We start from the raw sequence: 21,896 nt of genomic DNA, 5'->3' as shown, positions 1-21,896 counted from the left end.
GAATTTGAAGTGCAACAGCTATTTCCCACAAGGCATATATAGTAAGAATAAAAACATTTTACAGAAAGTAGCAAGTAGATCCATTTCTTTATTACAAGTATATGTCCTTTCCTCCTAATGAGGGCAAAGCTTGTTACTATCTGTGCTAAGACAAAAAATGGTAAAAACATCAATAGCTTGTATTCTTTCTTAAGCTTTAAAGCTGGCACACAACCTTGGTTAAAACATCACATGCCATCCCAATGGGAAAAAACCTAAGGGGACTTCTGCTTGCATTTCAGTGCAAGAAAAAAAATGCTCAGAAGAATCCTCTAAATGGTTGCAGAGACCTCCTCCCAAATTTGGAGACTAGAGAGACTTAGTCCTTTTGTAAATGGCAAGCTTTCAAAGTGAAGCACCTTATGCAGGTGGGCCCCCAAAAGAATCTCTGCAGGAGGAGGTGAAACACAATACCCTGGATCACCAGCCAGAGAGGGTTCACATCACAACAAGCTGTGTACAAGCAATATGGGAAGATGAAGGCTTGGAAGTAAAAAAAGGAATGTTTTCCTCAAAAAATCAAAGACTTTTATGGCTGTTTGCTCCCAACTATGAGTTCCCACATCAATTTCCCCTACTTCTTTCATTTTCTGCTCCACATTCCAACACACAGCCCATCAGCTTCATTCAGCAGGGGCAGACATCCCACCAGGCCTAACAGCTGTACTGTCTCAAAAGCACAGAACATGAAGGCTTAAATAAGAAAAGTGTTTCTATTTCTGTGCCTGCATACAGAGAAGATAAAGGACAAGATTGGAGATGGTATTTTAAGCAAAAAGTAGATAATTATCCTTGCATCTTACTTTCTGGTGAGTGGAATCTTATTTGCAGGACTCAAAAGCAAGTCCCTCAGCAATGTGCAAGACCCCTTTCTGAGCAGAGAAAGAGCTGCAGCCCAGAGGCTCTATGCTGAATGTGTAGGGAATGTCCATGAACACGTGTCTGCCTGCCCCTTCAGGCAAGTCAGGTCACAGGGAGGGAAGGGAAGCTGTTTGGGAGGGTCTAATTAAAAGGCAGAAATTTCCAGCTTTGTCAGGAGTTTTGTTTGTTTCTGTAATTAAAGCATATTGCATGAGAAGTGTGTCATGCCTGTCAAACACTGTGTGACACTTCCCCCCTCTTCCCCCACTGTAGTAGTACAAAATACCACTCTATTTGCCAAAAGCACTTTTAATGGAATTTGAAATATCCCTGTTTTTCTTTTAATAACTAGAAGTTCAGCCATCAAAATGAATGAAAATGCTGCTCTTTGCCTAGAAATAACCATGCCCAGTTTTGCTGAAAATTGCCCAATAAGCATGATGAAACAGTATTGTTCACTGGATGCAGTCTTATAATCATATTTGGCAGCAAGGTGGAGGACACAAAGGCATCAGATTCATGGGTCAAACAAGGCCCATGGTGGGCTGTGAAACTGAAGCAAGAGAAGCACAACCAGTGGTGTGTGGGTAGGCAAAAAGCACATAGCTCTAATTCCTAAACCAGCACCCATAAGAAATGCCAAAGCTATTCAACAATAATTATATAATCTCAGTATAAAAATATGCACCTCTTTATTGTCTGCTGTTCTTACATGTGCAGCTCTCAACCACAAAATCAGAAAGGAAATAGACTTTTGGAAATGTGAGACAACTAGGCACCAAATTTGTAGAAATACAAATTAATTGTTGTATCCAGCATAGGAAGTAAACACTGGAGGGCAAATAAAGCAGCTAAAGCTTAGGGCCTGTATGTAAGTATGGAATTTCACAAGAAGTTTTTTCTAAATCATAGCTGAGTTTTGTCACTTCTGGCAGGTGGTGGTTTCTTTCTCACTGAAACAAACTGAGCCCACTTATATGGATTTAAATTCTTTTTATCTGACTCAAGTCTACTTAATAATTTATGCCATTTAGGAAGATGAAACTGTATTGTGAATACAACATTACATAAAACTTGAATCTGCACTTTTTTCAGACACTGTAAAAATGTTATTCACAACATACCTTTAAGCATAAAGCAAAAGAACAGTTTGGAAATTAATGTTCTTTGTATTTCAAATATAGCTGTGGCTCTGTATACTTAAACATTCATTTGAATGTAAAACACATAACACATCTACGGAGAGCAGACAGAATCAAAGACATCTAAAACATTCAACATCTTGTTTTCATATAAGACATTTTAATAATTTATCCCTAGAGTGAATTGTGTCTTTGAACAAAAAAAAATCTGATCTTAAACCCAAAACTTTTAGAATCAACACAGAGATGCATTTCAAGTGTAAGTACCAAAATATATAAAATATTCCCACCTGTGAGAAGTGTTTCCCACAAATGTTACATTCAAAAGGTTTCTCACCTAAAAGAAGAAACATAGCAATAATTCTAATAGTTGCAGTGGAACAGAAATGTTTAAAATTCTAATTCTAATAGTTGCAGTAGAACAGAAATGTTTAAAATTGGTATACTTCCTTTTAAAACATGTAATGTAAGAGTAAAAAATATCCCCAAAAGGATACTTACCCATCTATTTAAGGGGAAATTCAAGAGGGAAACACAGCTTTTACCACTGAGTTTGTAAGCAGATTTGCTCAGAATTTATCTTTCAAAACAAGCAGAAGAGTTTTGATATGAATGGGTGCAGGTTTTAATCTTTTTAAAATACTTTTGATTCTAAATGAAAGGAGTATCATAACAGCAGGAAAAACAGAATAGAAGACAAGGCCCAGCAACAACAGTGATGGGAAGGGGACTTTTTTTTCACTTGCACAGAGACACATTCTTAAAAAGGAGGAATAAAGGGAAGCTCATTTGGAAGACTTGTGTTTCCTATCTTAATGTCTACCATGTATCTCTGCTCAGCACATAGCCATTCAGTTCCAGAAAATATATATTTGCCTTCAAATTCTCATCCTATATAGAAGTACCTGAAGATTACCTAAGTATTTTGCTCCAAAATTCTGAATTTGTACTTGTAAAACTGTTGTCCTTGAATCTCTAAAAACAGATTAGCAACTTTAGTAAAAACTGATGCAGTCCACTTTAGCTTTCCAAAATAACTTGACTCTCAATCTAGAATGTGACTGTACAACACTTCAATTCTCTCATTAATTTAAGACAAATATGTTTTTGGAATAACTTTTTCTCCTCTATAGTATTTCATATAAGTGTTTTTCAATTGCCCCTGCTTAATTCCTGGTTTCCTAGTTTGTACACTGTTGATAAAATTTTAGAATTCATCTTTTATAATTTTAAAAACAAAAAATGATTAAATTCCATTCATTCAATAGCAGTCACACTTATCATCATCTTTCATGAGTTTAACTGCACATTTAAAGGACATTTGTGCAGGGCAATAAAACTAGTGTAAATCCATATGATTTTGAAAACAGAATATTTCCAAAGGGAAAAAAGAGATCTTAAGCTATGTTTCATCTTGATCATGATTAAAAAAATCTGTACAAAGACTTTTATTTACTTCTTTAATTTTAATTTTCCTTACTTCATAGAAGACCTCTTGGCTTCTCTTCCATTAAGTATTCTTTACATCAATATTTTTCCTCCATCCTTGGAAATGTTACAAGCAACATCTACCACATCCAGGTGTGGGAATTCCATTTCCCTTTCCTCCTGCCAAATACAGATGAAGTTCTTCCAACATATTTTAGGATCAAGGACTAAATGCAATTCTCTTTAGATTTAAGACACAGAGTAAACATACAGTTATGTTGCTTCACAGATTGCAACCTTGCAGTTAGTCTGACAGCTTGAGGCTTTACCTACTTTGTCTGCTTAATGAAGAATGGAAATCTTGCAGTTTTAAGAGCTTTCTTTCAATTAAAGAAAAAAATTATGAAACCAGTAAATCAACTATAAAGTCACTCAACTCTAAAGAGCCCTGAGGCTTGATTTCATTACGATTTTAAACTTGCAAAACACTAAAAATTCTGATACTGACAACACAAATGTAAATGAAACCAACAGGAAGCCAGATGTGTAGCAACTGGGAAGGATTCTAAAAGCCATAAAAGCATCAAGATAATATGAAATGGAGGATAAAAAAAAACAATAGCAAGAAATTTTTGCAGAAATTACCTCGACAAAAAAGAAGTCACAGGAGACCAAAATAATAGTATCTGAACAGGAATCCATTCTGAGATGACTAGAGGGAGAGGGAAGGAACTGGAGGCTCAAAATTCTCCAAACAATTATTGTAGGCTGCATGCAGCCTCATTCTAACTGTACTGATGTACAAAGAATTGGAGGTTTTCCCCCCAAGATAAAGATAAAACAAACAGGGGTTTTTTGAAAAAGAAACATCAAATGACTTTTTGGGCAACAATTTTGCACCTGCATAGAATTCCAAACCACTGGGCTTATCAAGTAACCAATTGCTCCAATTGCTCAGGTACAGTGAGGCAATTAGCCTCATTGTACCTGAGGGTGTATTAGTGCAGCTAATAAGCTGAAGATTATTCTGCTCTGCCTATCACTGGTGAGACCATATCTGGATCCTTCAGAAAAGAAGGCACACAGGAAATCTGAAATCTTACTGCTGGCTACAGGCTTGGGAGGGCAGATGCAAGCAGGTTGTTCCTGGTACACAGTCTTAGGACAAGAGGCAACAGATGCAAGTTTGATCATGACAAATTCAATTAGATATATGAAAAGAATCTTTTATTCCACGAGGGTGGTCAGACACTGGGAGTGATTGTCTGGATAAGTTGTGGAACCTCTGTCTCAGGAGGTGTCCAAAATTTTCACTACACAAGGTCATGAAGAAAACAACCCGATCTAATTTGATGTGCCTTGAGCAGGAGACTGGAACAGATTACCTCAGGAGACCCATGCCAATTTAAATTATTCTATGATTCTACAACTGTCAATAAATTCCAAACCAAAAACCTCATCTGAGAACACCAGGATTGTATCCTTCTTGTTCAACACCCTGCAAGAAGACAAAGTACACAATAGTGGGATACATGGCTGGATCAACAGCAATAGAGAAAAACTGGGGAAAAGTAGTAACTCAATACAATTTAGACAGGGGACTTTACTTTTAACCCTTGGCCTGGCTTGTGCTTTCTATCTTCTGTTTCATCCTATCTTGTTCAACATTCTGCAAGAAGAGGTGAAGATAAAGTACACAACAGTGACCAAAGCAGTGTTGTGTCAGCTCCAGAGGAGAAAGGCATGAAGGCAGAAGTGGTGTTCCTGATGAGATCACAAAGGTGAGGAGCTGTACTCACTAAGGCAAGGAATCTGAAGTTGCTTAAGCTAAACTCAGAATGAAAAGGTTGAGGATCAACAATGTATTGTATTACATGGCAGTGCTACTCTGTTCTGCTGCATTCCATCCTGCCAAGAGTTCTTTCCATGGGCGCGAGTTTGTTTTGGGTTGCTCTTTTGAGATGTTCCCTGAAAATACATAAAATACCTCAACAAAACCACTGGATGTTTCTGGACAGGTATGGTCTATATGAGATAGACTTGCTTCCTTTTTTTCAGACAAGTCAATATAATAATAAAGAACAAATTATAACATTCAGTCAAAATCAACCAAAGTCAGTGCAGTAAGCTCTGTTCAGAGATTCCTTTAAATGTCCATGATAATAATACAAATAAAACAGTCAGACATGCCAGCACAATGACTGTAGAACACAGTTTGGCTGCCTTCACATAGAAAGCTCATCAATGCACCCATGCTAACCTGTTAATTCTTTAGTGTTCAGGGGCAGAGAATTTCACATGTGCTTTTTCTTGACAACCAGACCACCACAGCACTTGTGTTTAAAGAATTGTCATTTTTGGGTTAAAAACAGGTTTGTCACTGTGACATGTCCATTTCAGCTTCCTCCATCTCTTCAGCAAAGCTGTACTGGGAGGGCTTTCAGTGAGCCCTGTAAGACTTAAATGCCTGCTAACCCTTCTGCTTAGCTCTAGAAAATTAATGCTTTTGAATAAAGTGATAGCTAGCAACCTGCTATGCTTTCTGAAGTGGCAGAAGAATAGAAATGGCTTTTAGCATACACTTATATTACTTAACTACCAGTGTACCTAACAGTAACTATACAGATGTGCCCTGTACCTTTTGCTACGGGTCTTTCCAATATCAACATCCTACTCACCATCCACTGCAATTTCCCAAACACTCTTTTTGCACTAGTTGGGTATTTTAAAAAAACTTGACATGAATAACAGGGAAATAACAGGGAATAATTCCCAAAAATAACGGAAGCAAACAGACATTTCTAGTCATATCCTTGCCTCAGTTTTTCCATCCTTTGATGTGCTTATTATTTGTTAAACTTAGGCTCTTACACTTTTGTCATCTTAGCACATCCATAGAAGAATGCTAATGCTTTATTAACTAGCATTCAAGTCTGGAATTTTTGAAAACTACTGGAAGAAGATGGTATTTGGAAAGCAGCTGAGAATTCCTGAACCCTGGGGTCTCTCTAGCACAAACTGACATGTTACTGCAGTTAGCTGGGACTTTTCTAGATGCTCTTGTCACCTATCTGATCATCTGTTTTCCTGAAAAATCTAGGATATTAAAATAGACCTGATGATACCAGGTCAAACCAGATAATAAGAATACAAGGCAAAAAGAGGATCTAGGTAAGAGACATATGCAACTCTTTCACAGGAGAACAAATTTTAGAAAAAGTCTTAGCAACATGAATATACAGAAGCAGTTAAAGCCAACAACTGAGAACTTCAGGAAGCTAATGCAAAATGTTCACATTTTCATGTTCTGGGAAGATTTTTCCATTAATAAAATAGAAAAAGAAACTTTTAATTCTAAGGATCAGTTGACAAAATAAATCAATGTCTGCTAAGAGAGTTTCATATTTAGTGTCAAAATACCAATACGTGATCATTTCCAAAATGATGTTTATTTGACAAGATTGAGAGAGATGCATTTGTATATTTAATACAAGGAAAAAGAAAGGCAAAAAATATTCAACAGCTTAACCAGGAGTAATATCATCTCAAGGAGTTTGAATCAATGGTGGTTCCTGCCTGGTCAAGGTAATTCTTAAAAACTCTTCTAAAGAAGCATATCTAATAACAGGACATGCTCATTAAATTGAACAGACAAATTAAATAATTTGCAGTTAAACCACGGCTTGTTTTTCACTAGAATAAAAAGATACTTAGAAATAAATCTATGTTAGGTTTAAAAATATAACCTGTGAGTTTTTAGAACAAGGTACATTAATTCAAAATTCCCATTTACTCTGCAGCCTGCAAGAGCCTTACTCTCTAAGTAAAGACAATTAAAGTTGTTATAAGGCACATTTCTACAGGTTAAAAAAATGACTACCAAGCCAAATCACTTGTATCTTACAATAAATATATGACCAGAGAGAACAGACATATTCTAGTATACTTATAGTACCATTTATTTGTTTACACGTTTTGTTGTCATTTGGCTTAAACATCTGGGCCACCTGACAAACTGACTAGAAATGACTCATCTAAATGCAGGACAAAACCAAAATTTTCATTGAAATTTCATTTTCATCAAATGCACATGATATTCTTTGAAAAAGCACCCAAAACCCCAAATACATAGAAATCTTTTCTACAACTCCCAGGAAAACTCGGTATTACAGTTCTTTATTTCTGTAAGATTATCCATTAAAAAAAAAACAACAAAATAAGCCACAGCCTTTTGAAAGCAGACCCTTAACCAGCATCTCTAAATCAAGAGACACTGCAAGATATTCTGTGTAACTGAAATATTTGGTCTGCAGACCAAGTAACTGATAACTGTACCTGTATGAGACCTTTTATGTAGCTCCAAATTGCTTGGATGTTTGAAAGCCTTCCCACATAATTCACAAGTATATTGTTTCTGTGACTGAAGAGTCTGTGATTGTCCTTCTTGTTCCAAAGGACCTTGAGATCTTTCCACTTCAACAGTTTCTTCAAAATTCTCTGAATTCACTAAATCTTCAGCTTCTTTTTCATCGGTAACTCTAACATCTGTTGTGTTCGTGGTACTTTCATTTACAGGTTCAATTACTTCTGTTGTTCTACTGTCATCTCTTTGGGGCTGCTCAGGGGGCTGCTCTGTTGATTTCTGAGATCTTAGGAAATTTAACTTTTTGAGGTGCACTGCCTTTTTCAGCCGCATCTGTCTGCTGGGCTGCATAACTGTGCTCTCTGCATTTTGGTCTGGAGCAGCTTCACTTGCAGACTGAACCAGGAAGTTTGATGGTAAATGCTCAGAGGTTTCCAGAATACACTCAGAGTGATTGACAGTGCAAGAATTACTCTCCACTGTGTTTATTTCCGTGGATGTGCTGTAAGAAAAGGATGGTTCTGCTCCTCTCTCGTGGTCAGAGCAAGCGTTTTGTTTGTAGAACTGTTTGCTGTAGAAGTTGCGCAGTTTATAGTAGTAGTTTGGTTGTTTAAATGGAAGCTCTGTGCAGTTGCCATCTAAGGAATCTTGTGGTGGTTTCTGTCCATCACCTGAAGAGGTGTGCAGATGAACAGGCTGTGAGTGGTGCTCAGCCAAGCCTTTGGTAGTCTGTCTGTCAGCTGAGCACTCAGGCAATAGGTTTGTCCCATAGGCATCCCCAGCACAGCTGCTATCTGTACCCAAAGTGTTCTGCAGTGAAAACACACTATTGCATGGCATGCTGGCTGCCTGCTCCACAGCTGTGGAAGACTTTAAAAAGGTGTGGCAAATGTTCAGCACATTTTGCACTTGGAGGCATTGTGCAATGTCCAGCATAGCTTGTACATTGTCCTGACTAAGATCCAGGTGGGAGGTGTACATGAAGTCCAGGATCTGGCCTATGCCACCTACGTTTTTGATGTCCAAGTGAAACACATCATTCTTCTGGCCTGAAGAATTCTGGAAAAGGGTCCTGATAAAATAAGGGAAATATTCGAACACAAACACAAATAATTCCCAAACACTTCAATAAGAAAAACATACATACATCTCAAATAGGCTGCTTGGTATGAAACAAGTTTGTACTCTAAAGATTGCTGTGTTTTTGATGATGAATTTCTCAAAACTGCTCAATTATTTGTCTTATATATTAGTCCTACATTAGTGCACTTGAAGTATAAATCAAAGAAAATGATCCTTTATCTAATTTTAATTCTGTGTTTTTTAATGTTTTCAAATAACACCCTGTGCTTGTGGTTTCTTATCCACCATTCTTCACATATTAGGTGCAGTGGTGTATTTATGGACAATTTGCAGAACTGGTTGACTCAGAATGGTTTCTCTCCTTTCATCATGGCAGATAAAAGGACATAAATTTTCTAGCAAAATGGAGAAGATAGACCTCAAAGTCAGCTAAACTCTTCTCCTCTCAACTGAGCTTGTCCATTGAACTCCATCAGTAAACCTATCAAAGGTCTTACCACTAGTTCTTTCTCCACAAATACACAAGAGGATGGCAATATTAAACAAGAAGATGGCATTATTTTCAATTTATTTTCTCCTATCAAAAAAGGTACTTTTTTTACTGGTACTGGATAAGAACCAAGTAAAAGGATAATGAAGAGTACAGGTACATAGTCCTAAAACAGCAGTACAACCAATACCTACTGAATTGTCACTGAATCCTTAAAATGCATGAATTTGCAACAGTTCTTACTGCTTGATGTAAAGTATTCTCAGCATCAGAGATGTAGTTCTTCACATGCACAAGCAGTCCTAGATTAAGTGGGTTCATACTTTCTCTCAGTCAAAAACCTTATACCAATTAAAATCCTGATACTCCCAACAGTAAACAATGACATATAAATGGGGTCAGGTCACTCATATGTAGTTGCTTTGCTACACTAAAAAATGCCCCAAACTTAATGAGATTTAGCCCACTCTTTGTGGGCTAAATCTCAGATTTGGGTTTGTTTAGAGGAGGGCATGATACCAATGGGCTCTAAATCTTAACAGAATGTGAGTCTATGCTGAAACTTTGGAAATGCAGGGGATACTCTGAAGCCAGTATCCACATTCAAATCCTTTCATAAATCTAGACCATCCTATCTAAATCAAAACTGGACAGATCTGGGTTGAGAGCCTAAATTAATTAGCCACTTATATCCTATTGAATTTTAATAGGAGCTGAGTTCTTAGTTCTTTTTAGCTACTTTAAAAATTTAGTCTTTGAGCATAATTGCACTTCATCAGCAGCACAGCACTAGAGGAGAAAAAGGAACCTCTTATCTTTTTTCTCTGGTCATAACATAAAAGTAGGTTTCTTACAAATGAATTAGCAGTCAAGCCTTAGAGATGTTTCAAAAAACAAGTTCTAAAGACAGCCAGATCTAACAGCTTACTCATAACTAATATAAAACACTAAGCTAGGAGATCCAGCACCCTCCAAAATTTGGAGGCACAATTGAGGGCAGGACAGAAGAGTAAGAAAGCAGTGATGTGGTGCAATGGGCCACCTGTATACTTTAAAACACAGTTGCTGTCTCTGAGAATCTGAGTAAGCAGAGATTCACCAATAACTTATATAGTCACATTTTATTTAGAAAATGATTGATGAAACAAGTCCCATTATTTGGAAAGGGATAATATTTTATAAATTCTATCCCTTATCTGGCTCTGTTCATATACTCTACTGTGTTCCTTGTAAGCAGTTATCTTTTTCTGGAGAAATACTGAATGCAGGTCCATGCCAGAATCTATTATATGAAGCACTATAAGCAAGTAAATCAAGAAGAGCATGCTGTGAATACTTGACACAGCTTTATCTCTAGACAAACAATTTCCCTTTTCTCCTTTACTCCCAAGAGTTCTTGTGACCAACAGAAACAAATACCCTTCTCAGAGAAAACCTCAGCCAACAGCATTTAGCTAACTTTTTATAGAGAAGAATTTTCTATCACATACCTGAAATATTGACTGAAAGCAGCTAACACATTCTTGTGTGCTTTGAAGCAGACACCCTTCACCACCAGCATGCAGTCACAGAGAAGCCCCTGAATGCGCTGTTCATGTAGCTGCTGCAGAAGATGACAGCTATGGCTAGCAACAGTATCCATGCTAGAAAACCACCTAAATTACCTATAATGAAATAAAATGCTAAGGTGAATATTAAATTGCAAAAGTAATTTAAAATATTAAGAACATTTGTACAATTTATTTTAACTTTCAAAGGAAGCAGACTTCAGCTTAGACCTGCAATTTGATCACTAATGCCATTTTTCTGGCTGGAGTCACAGTATTGCTCACCAACAGATACACAGCCATACACATTTGAAATACTGATTTTAACAGAGATTTGCTTACAACAAAGAGCATCTGCAAAAATCTAATGGTGCTGCCAATAAACTGGACTCCATAACCACAAAAACAATGCACCCTAATTTAGACAACTCCTACAATAATTAGATTCTAATGCAAAAGACACATTGCATGTACAAAATCAGTAGCATTTGTAGAGGAAAACCTCAGTTTCTTCATCCTCTAAACTCCAAAGGGAGAACATAGTATTAGTATTATTTCAGGCATTTGTTGCTGTTCTAGCTACATACATTTCCACCATGGATCTGATTAATTAGACATATTAGCATAGTATTGTTTTCAATACAATGTAATATCTAAATGAAAAAAATCCCCTCTTAACAGGTTGAAAAGACAAGTCACATTCCAACACAACACATTTACATTGAATTCTATACTTCCTTTTTTTTTTTCCCTACCAAGGATGTAATGCTTCCCCTGGGCACTCGTAAACACGACAATTCCAACTATTAGGACAATCAGAATTTTTAGTCTTCTAACGAGGAATGATGGAGGAAAACCTTCCTATTCTAAGGAATGAAGCAGGAAAACCACCTTCTGTTAAGCATGCCCAGACAGTGGTCGCCCCATTCTCAAATCTCACGAATGATAAGGATTCCACATTAACTTATCCTGGTTTGCTCTGTGATTCCCTGTCTCTGACTGTATTACATGGGTGGGGGCTATTATATTGTGCTTTTTCTCTACGAATGCTTATCATGTTTTGACCAGGCTTTAAAATAAAGAAAGCACATCAATTTGCTTTCCCTGTGAACATCTCCCATCACGGCATCCTGCAATTACTGTGACAGTGAAGTGCCTCTCATCCATCAGGTGCGTGTGTCCCCACAGAGCCGGCGGGCAGGGGGAGCCGCTCCCGGGCGGGAACCCCGGGCACAGCCGCTATTTACGGCTAAGCTCGGCTCAGCCTCGCCAGGTGGAGCCCAGGCTGGAGGTGCCACACGGAGGAGAGGACAGAGGGAGGGTTTGCCTCACTGCGGGCCGGCTCTGCCCGGGGACGGCGCGGGCTCGGGGCCGGGGCTGCGGCGGGAGGAGCCCCCGGACACACAGCCCCGGGAGGGGGGGAACGCGGCGCGGCCTGGTACGGGCGCGACAGCGGCCCAAGGGCAGGAGCCGAACCGAGCCGGCCCTGCCCAGCCCAGCGCTTACCGGCTCCGGCCACCTCCCAGCTCCATCCCCGCCAGCGGCCGCTTCCGCCGCCGCTGCCGCTCCCTCCCCTTCCCCTTCCCGTTCCGGTGCGCGGGGCGGCGGCAGCGCAGGCGCGGGGCGGCGAGGCCGGAGGGGCCGGTGCGGCACGTGCCGCGCGGGGCGGCGGCGGAGGCGGCCGCTGCTGAGGTGCGGGGGAACGGGAGTTGGAATGGGAGCGGGAATGGGAGCGGCACGGCACGGCACGGCACGGCAGCAGCCGGCTGCCGCCCAGGAGCTCGGCTGGCGGCCACGCCGGGCTTCCCAAGCCGTGTGGCCCGGCCACCCCTCAGCGCTACCGCTCGGTGGGGCCCGGCCGAGACGGGTGTGCAGCTGCGGGGAGCGGGATGGAGCGGCGCGGTCCCGCAGGGGAAGGGAGCGGGACGGGGAACGCCGCCTGCGCGTATCGGCTTGGGGCGGTACGGGGGTCACCGGTGCCGTCGTTGGCGTGGTGGGTGTGGGAGTTACCGGTGGTTTCTCCGTTCGGGTGATGGGTAGGGGGGTTACCGGTTCTCTGTTGGTGTGGCGGATGCAGGGATTGCTGGCTCCCGGGTACTGCTCTCCCCTGCGCTCACGGAGGGCATCAGGGGGAGAGAGCTCTTGAACGTTCTGCACCGGGCTGCTCACCCTGGCCGTCAGTGGGTGCACGGGTGTGTTTCGCTTCGGCCCTCCAGGTGTTTCTTTCAAGCTGTGAATTAAGATAATCGTCTTCTTGTATTCCTAGAGTTGTGCTTTTGTGGGAAGGAAGAGGCTCCTGACCACTCGCCAACATGGTAGTTTTCACATGCAATGCGTGTGGAGAAGCCGTGAAGAAGGCACAGGTTGAAAAGCATGTGAACATCTGCAGAAACTGTCAGTGCCTGTCTTGCATGGATTGTGGCAAGGATTTCTGGTATGTAAAGAATGGGAAATAACCTTGCTCACTCTGCAGACTCACTTGCTCACTCTTGTCACAAATGCAAGAGATGCAAGTCAGAAATTCTCACTGAAAGCTGTAGCACGACAGAAATGTCTGTGGTCTTAGAAGCATGTACTTTAAACACATCACATTTTAATAATTTAAGTGTTGACAGTAATAATATTTAAATGATCCATTCATTTAAATAATCTATTACTTTAGCTTGTTGGTTGGCTAAGTGTTGCATAGTTGGAGGAGTGAAGCATTTCAATGACCTGTGGTTAAAAATCTCTTATGTTCAGGGGTGACGACTATAAGGAACACATCAAGTGTGTAAGTGAAGACCAGAAATATGGTGGGAAAGGCTTTGAAGCCAAAGCTAGCAAAGGAGATGCTAAACAGCAGGAGTGGATTCAGGTATGGTTTGTACTGCATACACCTACAGTAACTGTTGTCTGTAATTATCAAAGACAGAAAAGGGCCTGTACTGGCTCAAGCCAGAGATCTGTTTTTACCAATATCCCCAGCTGTCTTCTGGCATTTCCTTGATAAGTCTGTGTTTATCCTAGTAAGAAATGTGTCTTTTGTTTTGAATCTGTCTCTTACTGGTTTGATTTAGTGTAATGTTCCCAACTGCATACAAAGAGACATTGGTAGTTTTCCATTTTTTCATGCCATTTATGCTTTTGTAAGTCTCTGTCAGGCACTCCTCCCCGTCTCATATTCTTTGTTCAAGGCTCAAAAATCCTACCCTGCTCAGTTGTTCTTCATGTGTAAATTAGATCTTTGGTCTTCTAAAATCTTCCCACTCTACTGTATGTTTGTGAAATGCTGTTCAAGATACAAGAGAACCATAGATTTACCACATGTCATGATTGTATTTTCTGTGTCCTTTATTCCTTTCTAACTGTTTTTTGTCAGTTAATCTACTTTTGAGTGTTTTTTTTGTTTGGTTTTTTAACACTTCTGCTGATCATTGTGCTGGCATTTTCATGCAATTGGCTATTTTAACCCTGAGATATTGTATCTAAGCTCCAATGGTCAACTAAAGCCTGCCATTTTAGATGTGAAATTAGGATTGTTTTTCCTTTCATTCTTGCGTTATGTGAATTTGTGTTGCATGTATTTCACCTTTTTATTACCTAGTCACTCTTTTTCTTAAGATCTTTCTGGAATCCTCATAGTCCTCATCCTGAATAGCTTCATATCATTGGGAAAATTTTCTGTCCTCTTGTCAGATATTTTGTAAACATGTTGAACAGAAGAAGCTCCAGCATGGATAGAAATATCTCCTACTCTTTCTGTCTTTCACAAGAATCTACTCTCTTATGGCTTTACTTCAAAGGTTTTTGGAAGGACCTCAAACACATTTAAAACCCCATTAGTACGAAGTTAGATCACATTTATCTATGGAATTTCTATCAAGTTATTAATGTTATTTCTATCAAGTAGAACACATGCTAAGAAGTTGCTAAGCTGTATGCATGCTTGAAGGTGTGATGAATAGAGTCAGAGATGAGTGCTCTTGTTGAGACTGAGCACTGTTGAGGACATTTGTAAAGGCAGCATGATGTGAGTGTTGCTTATGAGCATGGGTAGCCTGCCTCAATAGTAAGTGATTCCTATGTAGAAGGATGAGGAATTAGCAGTTACCTTTTGCTGACAGTCTTAACATATTCACAAAGCCTTTCAGTCACCAGATCTTCAGCAGTACAGGAAGGCTCTGCAGTGTCCAGTGGCTGCAATCTCTAAGTACTGCAGAGCCCAGAGCCTTTTCCCCCCACAAGCAAGCAGTGCTGTTCAAGGGGCTGCCATGAGGCCCTGGTCTAATCTTTTCTGTCATGCTGACACCCATAGCACAGGAATATCCAGAGCTGTCATATAGGGATAAATGCTTGTTGAAGCTGGCACTCTTGCCAGGAGAAATGCATGTCAGCTGTGGCATCAAAAGTAAGCCTGATTTTTCTAATTAACTTCAAAACCAAAAAGTTGCTTTTCTTAATGCAGGTCTTTTTCATGCTGCAAGAATCCCTTTTGTGATACAGTTACTTTAGTTTGAAATGTTTTTATTACAGTTTGTAACTTATTCATCAGAAAGCACTGGTGAGCAGTCCTGCTTACCTCTGCTTACTACATAGGTATAAATGTTTATGTAGATAATTTTGACACATTTAATGAGCTATGATAGAGCCAAAGGTCAGTGTTTTTCTCATGTTTTTTGAGCATTTCTTATGAGCAGACTATACCAGCTACAGGTGCTGGGTGATTTCTGCCCAGTGTATTTCAGACTTGCACACCTGACATGTACCATTTGCTCCTTATGCTGCTTTGCTGATTTAATTCTGTTTTTCTTCATTCAGAAAATTCACGAGGTGATGAAGAAGCCCAACATAAGTCCCAAAGTGCGGAACATTCTGGAGCAAATACGTGCCTTTGATAACATTCCAAGAAAAAAAGTAAAGTTTCAGGTATGTTTTAATAGGGATTTGCAGTTATCTGTGCAGTGAACACAAAAATAGACTTTTTTAGGGAATGCCACTCTCTTTTAACAAAGGTGGGACAAATTGCTTATTTGGGCATTTGTATAGATTGTGTAATAACTGAATTTCAAATAGGCAGTGTGTGTAAAATTTGCTTTAAATGACTCTTGGTCTGCCAGTTGAATTAGGTAGTAAGCCAGATACTTACCTTTTAAGCTTAATCTCCATATGTAGGTTTGTTCTGTTTTCAATACCTTTCTTTTTTGACTATTTGCTATTTCTATTGAATGCCCAAATTCTTATACATACTTTTAAAGATTTCTTATTTCTTTGGCTTTGGTTTTTTTTCCTGAAGGCAAGGTCCTGTTTTGAGAGTTTTCCTGTTACTCAGTGTTCTGACAGACTCTCCTGCTCTGCATGCTTCCCTAAAGTAAATTACAGATGCCAAGAATTTACTGTGGCTAAAGAATTTCATCAAAAGTGAATAATTACTCAAAAAGGGGCCTTTTTTCCCCCCACCTCTGTTCTGTGCATCAGATTGTGAGGCTGAGAGGAGATCAAGCTTGCTTCCAAAGCACTCAAATAGAACTTAATAGAGCTGTGGTGAAATTGCTGCTAGCAAGCTGAAGGTTAGACTATTTCCCTACAGGATTAATGTTGTGAGCAGGAAAACTAGTATTTTCCAGAAGCCTCTCTTTTTGATAAGATACATTGCAGTGAAAGATCAAATTTTTTTCAGTTAATTATTCCAATTTACTAATGCACGTTTCCTGGGGTTTTTACTGCAATGCAAAAATCTTTATATTACATTTAACATTGAATTCCCCATTGCTAAAAGTTGATCTCTTGCACATAATGTGAACAGCATAATTTACTGCTATATTTTCATTTTCACCAGGAACACCTGCAATAACCCAAACAACTTTGAAATGTTTGCATTGAGCTATTTGCTTAAATTATACTTTCTTGTAATAAACTAAGGTATCCATTTAGGAGTGTGACCTTATATACAGTGCACAAATAAATAAGATCAGATCACTAATGTTTTAACTCATGGGAACAGTCAGAAGATTTGGTGGGACCTTAATGTAGCCATTTGTATCAAAATGCTTCAGGATTATCTTCTGTATATATTTGCCACTTGGGGAGGCAATGGAGATATATGGTGTAGCCTCCTAACAGTCCCTAGACATTACATGAAACAATTTAGCAAAGAGGCTTGAGAGATTTAATAGGAGTAACCTCTAAGCAGATCTTAGTCAAAAGCAGTGATTCAGTCTTAAATGAAAAATAAAAAACAAGAACCAATTATATGGTAATGAAGAAATGAAATCAGAAGTGGATGTTTTCAGTTATAATTGTTTTTTCTATGCACAGAATTGGATCAAGAACAGTTTGAGAATAAATGACAGCAATTTACAAGATCAGGTGTGGGGTGTTTTCTCAGAAGCAACCAGAAACGTAAGTTTAACTGGAGATACATTATAAAATGGGAATGCACTCCAAAATGTTTGAAGGAAAACCTTTCAGACTCCCTTTGTAGATGTGAGTGGAAACATTGTCTCCCACAGTTCCAACAGATTATGTTATGATGTAATATTTCTCAACGAAATTGTTAATTTGTGGAACACAGAACTGTTGCTGAAGTTGTTCATACTGAGTAGGTTGTGGTTGAAAACTTGGACATGGTGACACAATTGTGCCATGATAATCAGGAGGCTAATTTGTGCTACTAGTACATAACAAAAGGAAAACCTCTGCCTTTATCTTTGTTCCAATCTTTTATCACACACTAAGATGGAATAAGACATCTTTCAGAGTTTATTGGTCTCAAATTTATATGTATTGGAGTGAGAAATTAACAAGCATATAGTTTACCTATTTCATTAGTGGGGAGAGAAATTCTCCAGTTTGTGGTGCAAATTCCTCCCATTCTTTTGTCCAAATTGTGGACTCACTCTGACCTTTTGTCGGTGCCTAATTCTTTCATTAGGTATTTCATTATATCTTAGTGTGTTTTGGTAGGGTGTTGTTTGTTTGCATCTATTGCTGCTACTCAAGAGCTGTTGGAGAAGCTCATTTCTCAGCTGATGTAAAGATGCTCTCATCCCTTTTGCCCAAATTCTTTTGAGGAAGAGTGTAGGCATAGCTTTGGCATTAATCCCCTGTTGGTGATGCTTTGTGTTTCTGATTTGATGATTCCAGTTAAGTTTATTTTTTACTGAGGAATCCAAATGTAAGAGCCAGGAAAGAAAGAAACACCTTTACTAAAGGATAGGAACATAACATAAGTTCTGGACACTGAAATACACTGTTTTACTGGAGCATTAATACTGAGTTTGTACAACTCCACTAAAGTCATAAGCAATTCTCCCCTGACTTACACTAATTTATAAAAGCTCTTCAATCTGAAAACCTTTTATTTAAACACAAATGTAAACAATAACACTGTCCATAGAGCTTATCATTAAAATAAAATATATAACACAGCATTTCAATTCACTTTTAAGAAATCTTAAAAAGATCTTAAGATATGATTGGTAATACATACCTTGAAGTGTATATACTCAATTGAAATTCTCAAGCAGAAGTGCCTTTTTTAGCATCATGTCATAATGGTTTGTTGTCCCAGACACATGGATGGCATGTGGATGGCATGGAAGAATAATCTCTTTTGCTATCCATGGAAGTGGATGGCAAAAGAGATTATTACTCAAGGGCTGTGTATTTGGGAATAAGTTCTGCATCTTGCTGTAATGTGCTGTAGTTTTGTTTGTGTAAATTAAAGAGCTGTCACTTCCTTAATTGCATTTAACAAATAATATAAAACACAATAGACACTTACTTCAACTAGGAATTACATATGTTGTAAGATAATATTTCTCCTGTGATGTTCATTAGCATTTAGTCTGTTAAGTTAAAAGCATCAGGCACATTAGTTCACTGGTGCTGCTTCTCAGGTGACATCATATGTGAGCAATTTAATTGATTTCAGGATATCAGTGTTCTGAACAGTTACTGATGATCTAGTAGAGGAAAGTTGCAATGTCAAAAAGCACATGTGAAAACTGTAATTATCTTTCTTTCAACAAAAGACTTCAAATGAAAAGGAACAAGACAAACCACAACAGAAGGAAGAGCAGCAGCCTGCAGAAACTGGGAAAAACACAAAGGCAGAAGAAAATGGAATTCCAGATGAAAAAACTGAGAAAAAAAAGAATAAGAGGGAACGAAAAGAAGAGAGACAAAAGAATAAAAAGAAGGAGAAAAAAGATCTGAAATTGGAAAACCAGGAAGAAGTAAAAAAGATTAAAAAGTCCAAAAAAGGAAAAGAGAGTATGGAGGATGAATTTGAAATAAATGGAAATGGCAATCACAGTGAAACAGAAGAAGAAACAAATGTAAAGAAACGCAAGCATAAACATGTGGAAGGTATCCATCATACAACTTATATTCCTGTTTGTTTTGAAGAGGCTTTTTCTCAATTCCAAAGCTCAATAAACTACCTAAGTAGAATTTAAAGTAGTGCATAAGATATACAAATTAGATTATTTTTAACAATGATTGTACATTTCTTTCATTTCTTTTATAAAATCTGAACCACTTTGCAAGTATAAACTCATGTTACAAGAACAAAAACTTAAGTCATGTTATTGACAAAACATGTGAGAACTTCTCATTTTAAATCTTTCTTGTGTATGTTTTGTCCAATTCCATCTCTAGAGGAACCTCATACCAAAACAAAGAGAGTGAAAACTGAAAGCATTTCAGAAGACATGGAAACAGAAAATGTCAATGACAATGAAGAAAATGTGGGAACAGATAAAGGTATTCTTAAAGGAACAATTTAGATCATTACAAAACTACTCTGGAAAAGACCTAATGCATGATATAAGGACAGCTTCTGTAGCAAGCCATTGTGCCTCAGTATACATGAATGTGTATATTCAGTATACACATCTCTATACATGAATGTGTATATTCAGTATACACATCTGTTCCAGAGTAAGTAGTAGCCTGTGCTACTCTTAACACCTGATAATGAATTACTTCTCTAATATGTTGTTTGAGCTGTGCTGGCAGCCTTTGGCTGTGCTTGATTCCAGTGGACACTGAGGTTTCACCACAGTGGGTCTCTTCCCTGCTGCCATGCACATTGGACAGCACAATAAAAAGGGTAACAACTCTTAGACCTCTTGGCATCTCTCATATCCCCATTTTTGCTCAGTGAATCATAAATTTGACTTCAGATACGTTGGACCTTAGTTTATGCTTAGATAAACCTACTTCTGCCTATCACCTGTCATGCTCTGACTGTGTTTGAACATAGAGATCATTTATTTGATAAACTACCAATTAATGACCTCTGAAGGTGGTATGGTCAAATTTGACTGCCTGTGATTTAAGTGTGAAGAGACAGGATCTTAACTATCCCTGCATTATTTAAGAGTTTCTGCTTAATAGCTGAAGTGCAGAAGTTAAGTAAAAATTGTGACCCCTGTTGCTCAAGTACTGTGTTGATTCTTCATCTCCATTTTATATTCAGGAACAACTGATGAATTTTATGCTTGAGACACCCTCCTGTTGTAGGGTCAGTAAGGTAACAACTGTTGTGGTAGCCAAACTGATTCCAAAATCAGGAGATTGATGGCTGGTTACTAGCAGAGAAGACTCAGAATAGCTCCTTTCACTAACAGTGTTGTCCACCTAATTATTTCCTAGGTAAATTCAACTGGAAGGGAACCATCAAAGCAGTTCTGAAACAGGCTCCAGACAATGAAATTTCAATTAAGAAACTAAGAAAAAAGGTACTGTACAACATGGTTTTTTTAATCTCCTATGGTCTTGTGAATTTATTTGTGTAATGCTGACACAGAAAATTCTGGATGGCATAAACAGAAAGTTAACATTTTGAATGGAATATCAATTAACAGAATGTCAGCTGAAGGACAGGTTTTTTATTGCTTACTGAATTACACAAGAAATTCAGTGCTAGTTCTGAAAAGGAATAATAGCACAATAGCTTCCATGGCACTTTTAATGTAGTAATGTAAATGTATTACTGCTTACAATGGAATTATCTTCACAGACTAAAAACCATTTCTCTATCTTTGTGCAGGTGATAGCTCAATATTATGCAGTAGCTGGTGAACATCACAAAACAGAAGAGGACATCCTAGCCATATTCAATAAGAAAGTGAATAACAATCCTAAATTTAGAGTTCTTAAGGACAAAGTGAAACTTGTGAAATAAACAGTTTGCATACTTCTTGTGAAATAAACTACTTTGCATAGCTGTTGCATTTTAATCTTGCAGATGGAGTCAAACTCTTCTGTCAGCTGTACAAATACTATGCATTGGTATCAATTGAAATTGTGTATGTGAAAGCAGAATTTAACTTTTAATACTGGATCCCTCCCCTTTTTCTAGATTTATCACAGAACATTTTCAGATACTTTATTTTTTGATTTTATGGAAAATGTATATTTTTTTGTACAAGTTTTAAGAGGCATTGAAAGTAATTGCTGGCCTACTGTATTAAAATTCTTCCAGTAATGAATATAATTTATAGGCATGAATGTTTTTCAGGACCTGGGTTGTGTGGCTTTTTGCAGGAACTATTTTCAGAGCAAATAGGATTTTCATATTCAGAAACCCACTGTGGAATAAATGTTTTGTTATGCTAAAATTCAAAATGGTATGGCTGATACCCACTTTATGCACTGTGGATAGTGTATGCAGCCTTTAATAAACTGTTGATTCTGTGTTGTAAAATGCATAAATAAAGTGTCAGATTTGTGTATGCAATATTGCACATTCACTGAAAATCTAAAGACTGAGTTATCTGTATATGCATTGCTACTGAAAGTCTTGATTAGTAATGCAGCTGACTTCAATAGAAGTGGTTACATGGACTAAAAATTGACTGATGAAATAGATTACTTTAAAATACAAGTTTAAATATATGAATCTTGTCACTTTATAATTGCATAATAAATCCACGAATTATACATGCTTTGAA

At 38.3% G+C, this 21,896-nt stretch overlaps 2 protein-coding genes across 2 annotated transcripts in view; one reads left to right on the top strand and one right to left on the bottom strand.

Annotated features, from left to right (window-relative positions):
• The window catches only part of ZBTB49 (zinc finger and BTB domain containing 49), an 18,955-nt gene extending 6,408 nt beyond the window's left edge, over nucleotides 1-12,547 (bottom strand). Inside the window, exons 1-4 of the mRNA XM_054633369.2 lie at nucleotides 12,460-12,547; nucleotides 10,897-11,070; nucleotides 7,806-8,905; nucleotides 2,333-2,379 (exon numbers count right to left, since the gene is read on the bottom strand). Coding sequence (XP_054489344.2) covers nucleotides 2,333-2,379; nucleotides 7,806-8,905; nucleotides 10,897-11,048 — 1,299 coding nt within the window. The 5' untranslated portion in view covers nucleotides 11,049-11,070; nucleotides 12,460-12,547. The remainder of the gene's footprint in view (nucleotides 1-2,332; nucleotides 2,380-7,805; nucleotides 8,906-10,896; nucleotides 11,071-12,459) is intronic.
• LYAR (Ly1 antibody reactive) lies at nucleotides 12,543-21,896 on the top strand. Its single transcript, XM_054633082.2, has 9 exons — nucleotides 12,543-12,645; nucleotides 13,220-13,387; nucleotides 13,696-13,810; nucleotides 15,754-15,861; nucleotides 17,251-17,334; nucleotides 18,969-19,305; nucleotides 19,597-19,701; nucleotides 20,596-20,681; nucleotides 20,993-21,896. Exons 2-9 carry the CDS (start codon nucleotides 13,266-13,268, stop codon nucleotides 21,125-21,127), a joined length of 1,092 nt encoding a protein of 363 aa, XP_054489057.2. The 5' UTR covers nucleotides 12,543-12,645; nucleotides 13,220-13,265; the 3' UTR covers nucleotides 21,128-21,896.

This window comes from Agelaius phoeniceus, chromosome 4 (assembly GCF_051311805.1).
Source record: "Agelaius phoeniceus isolate bAgePho1 chromosome 4, bAgePho1.hap1, whole genome shotgun sequence".
In the NCBI taxonomy this organism is placed as follows: domain Eukaryota; kingdom Metazoa; phylum Chordata; class Aves; order Passeriformes; family Icteridae; genus Agelaius; species Agelaius phoeniceus.
The sequence above is the reverse complement of the archived record's forward strand: the minus strand, read 5'-3'. Positions and strand labels throughout refer to the sequence as shown.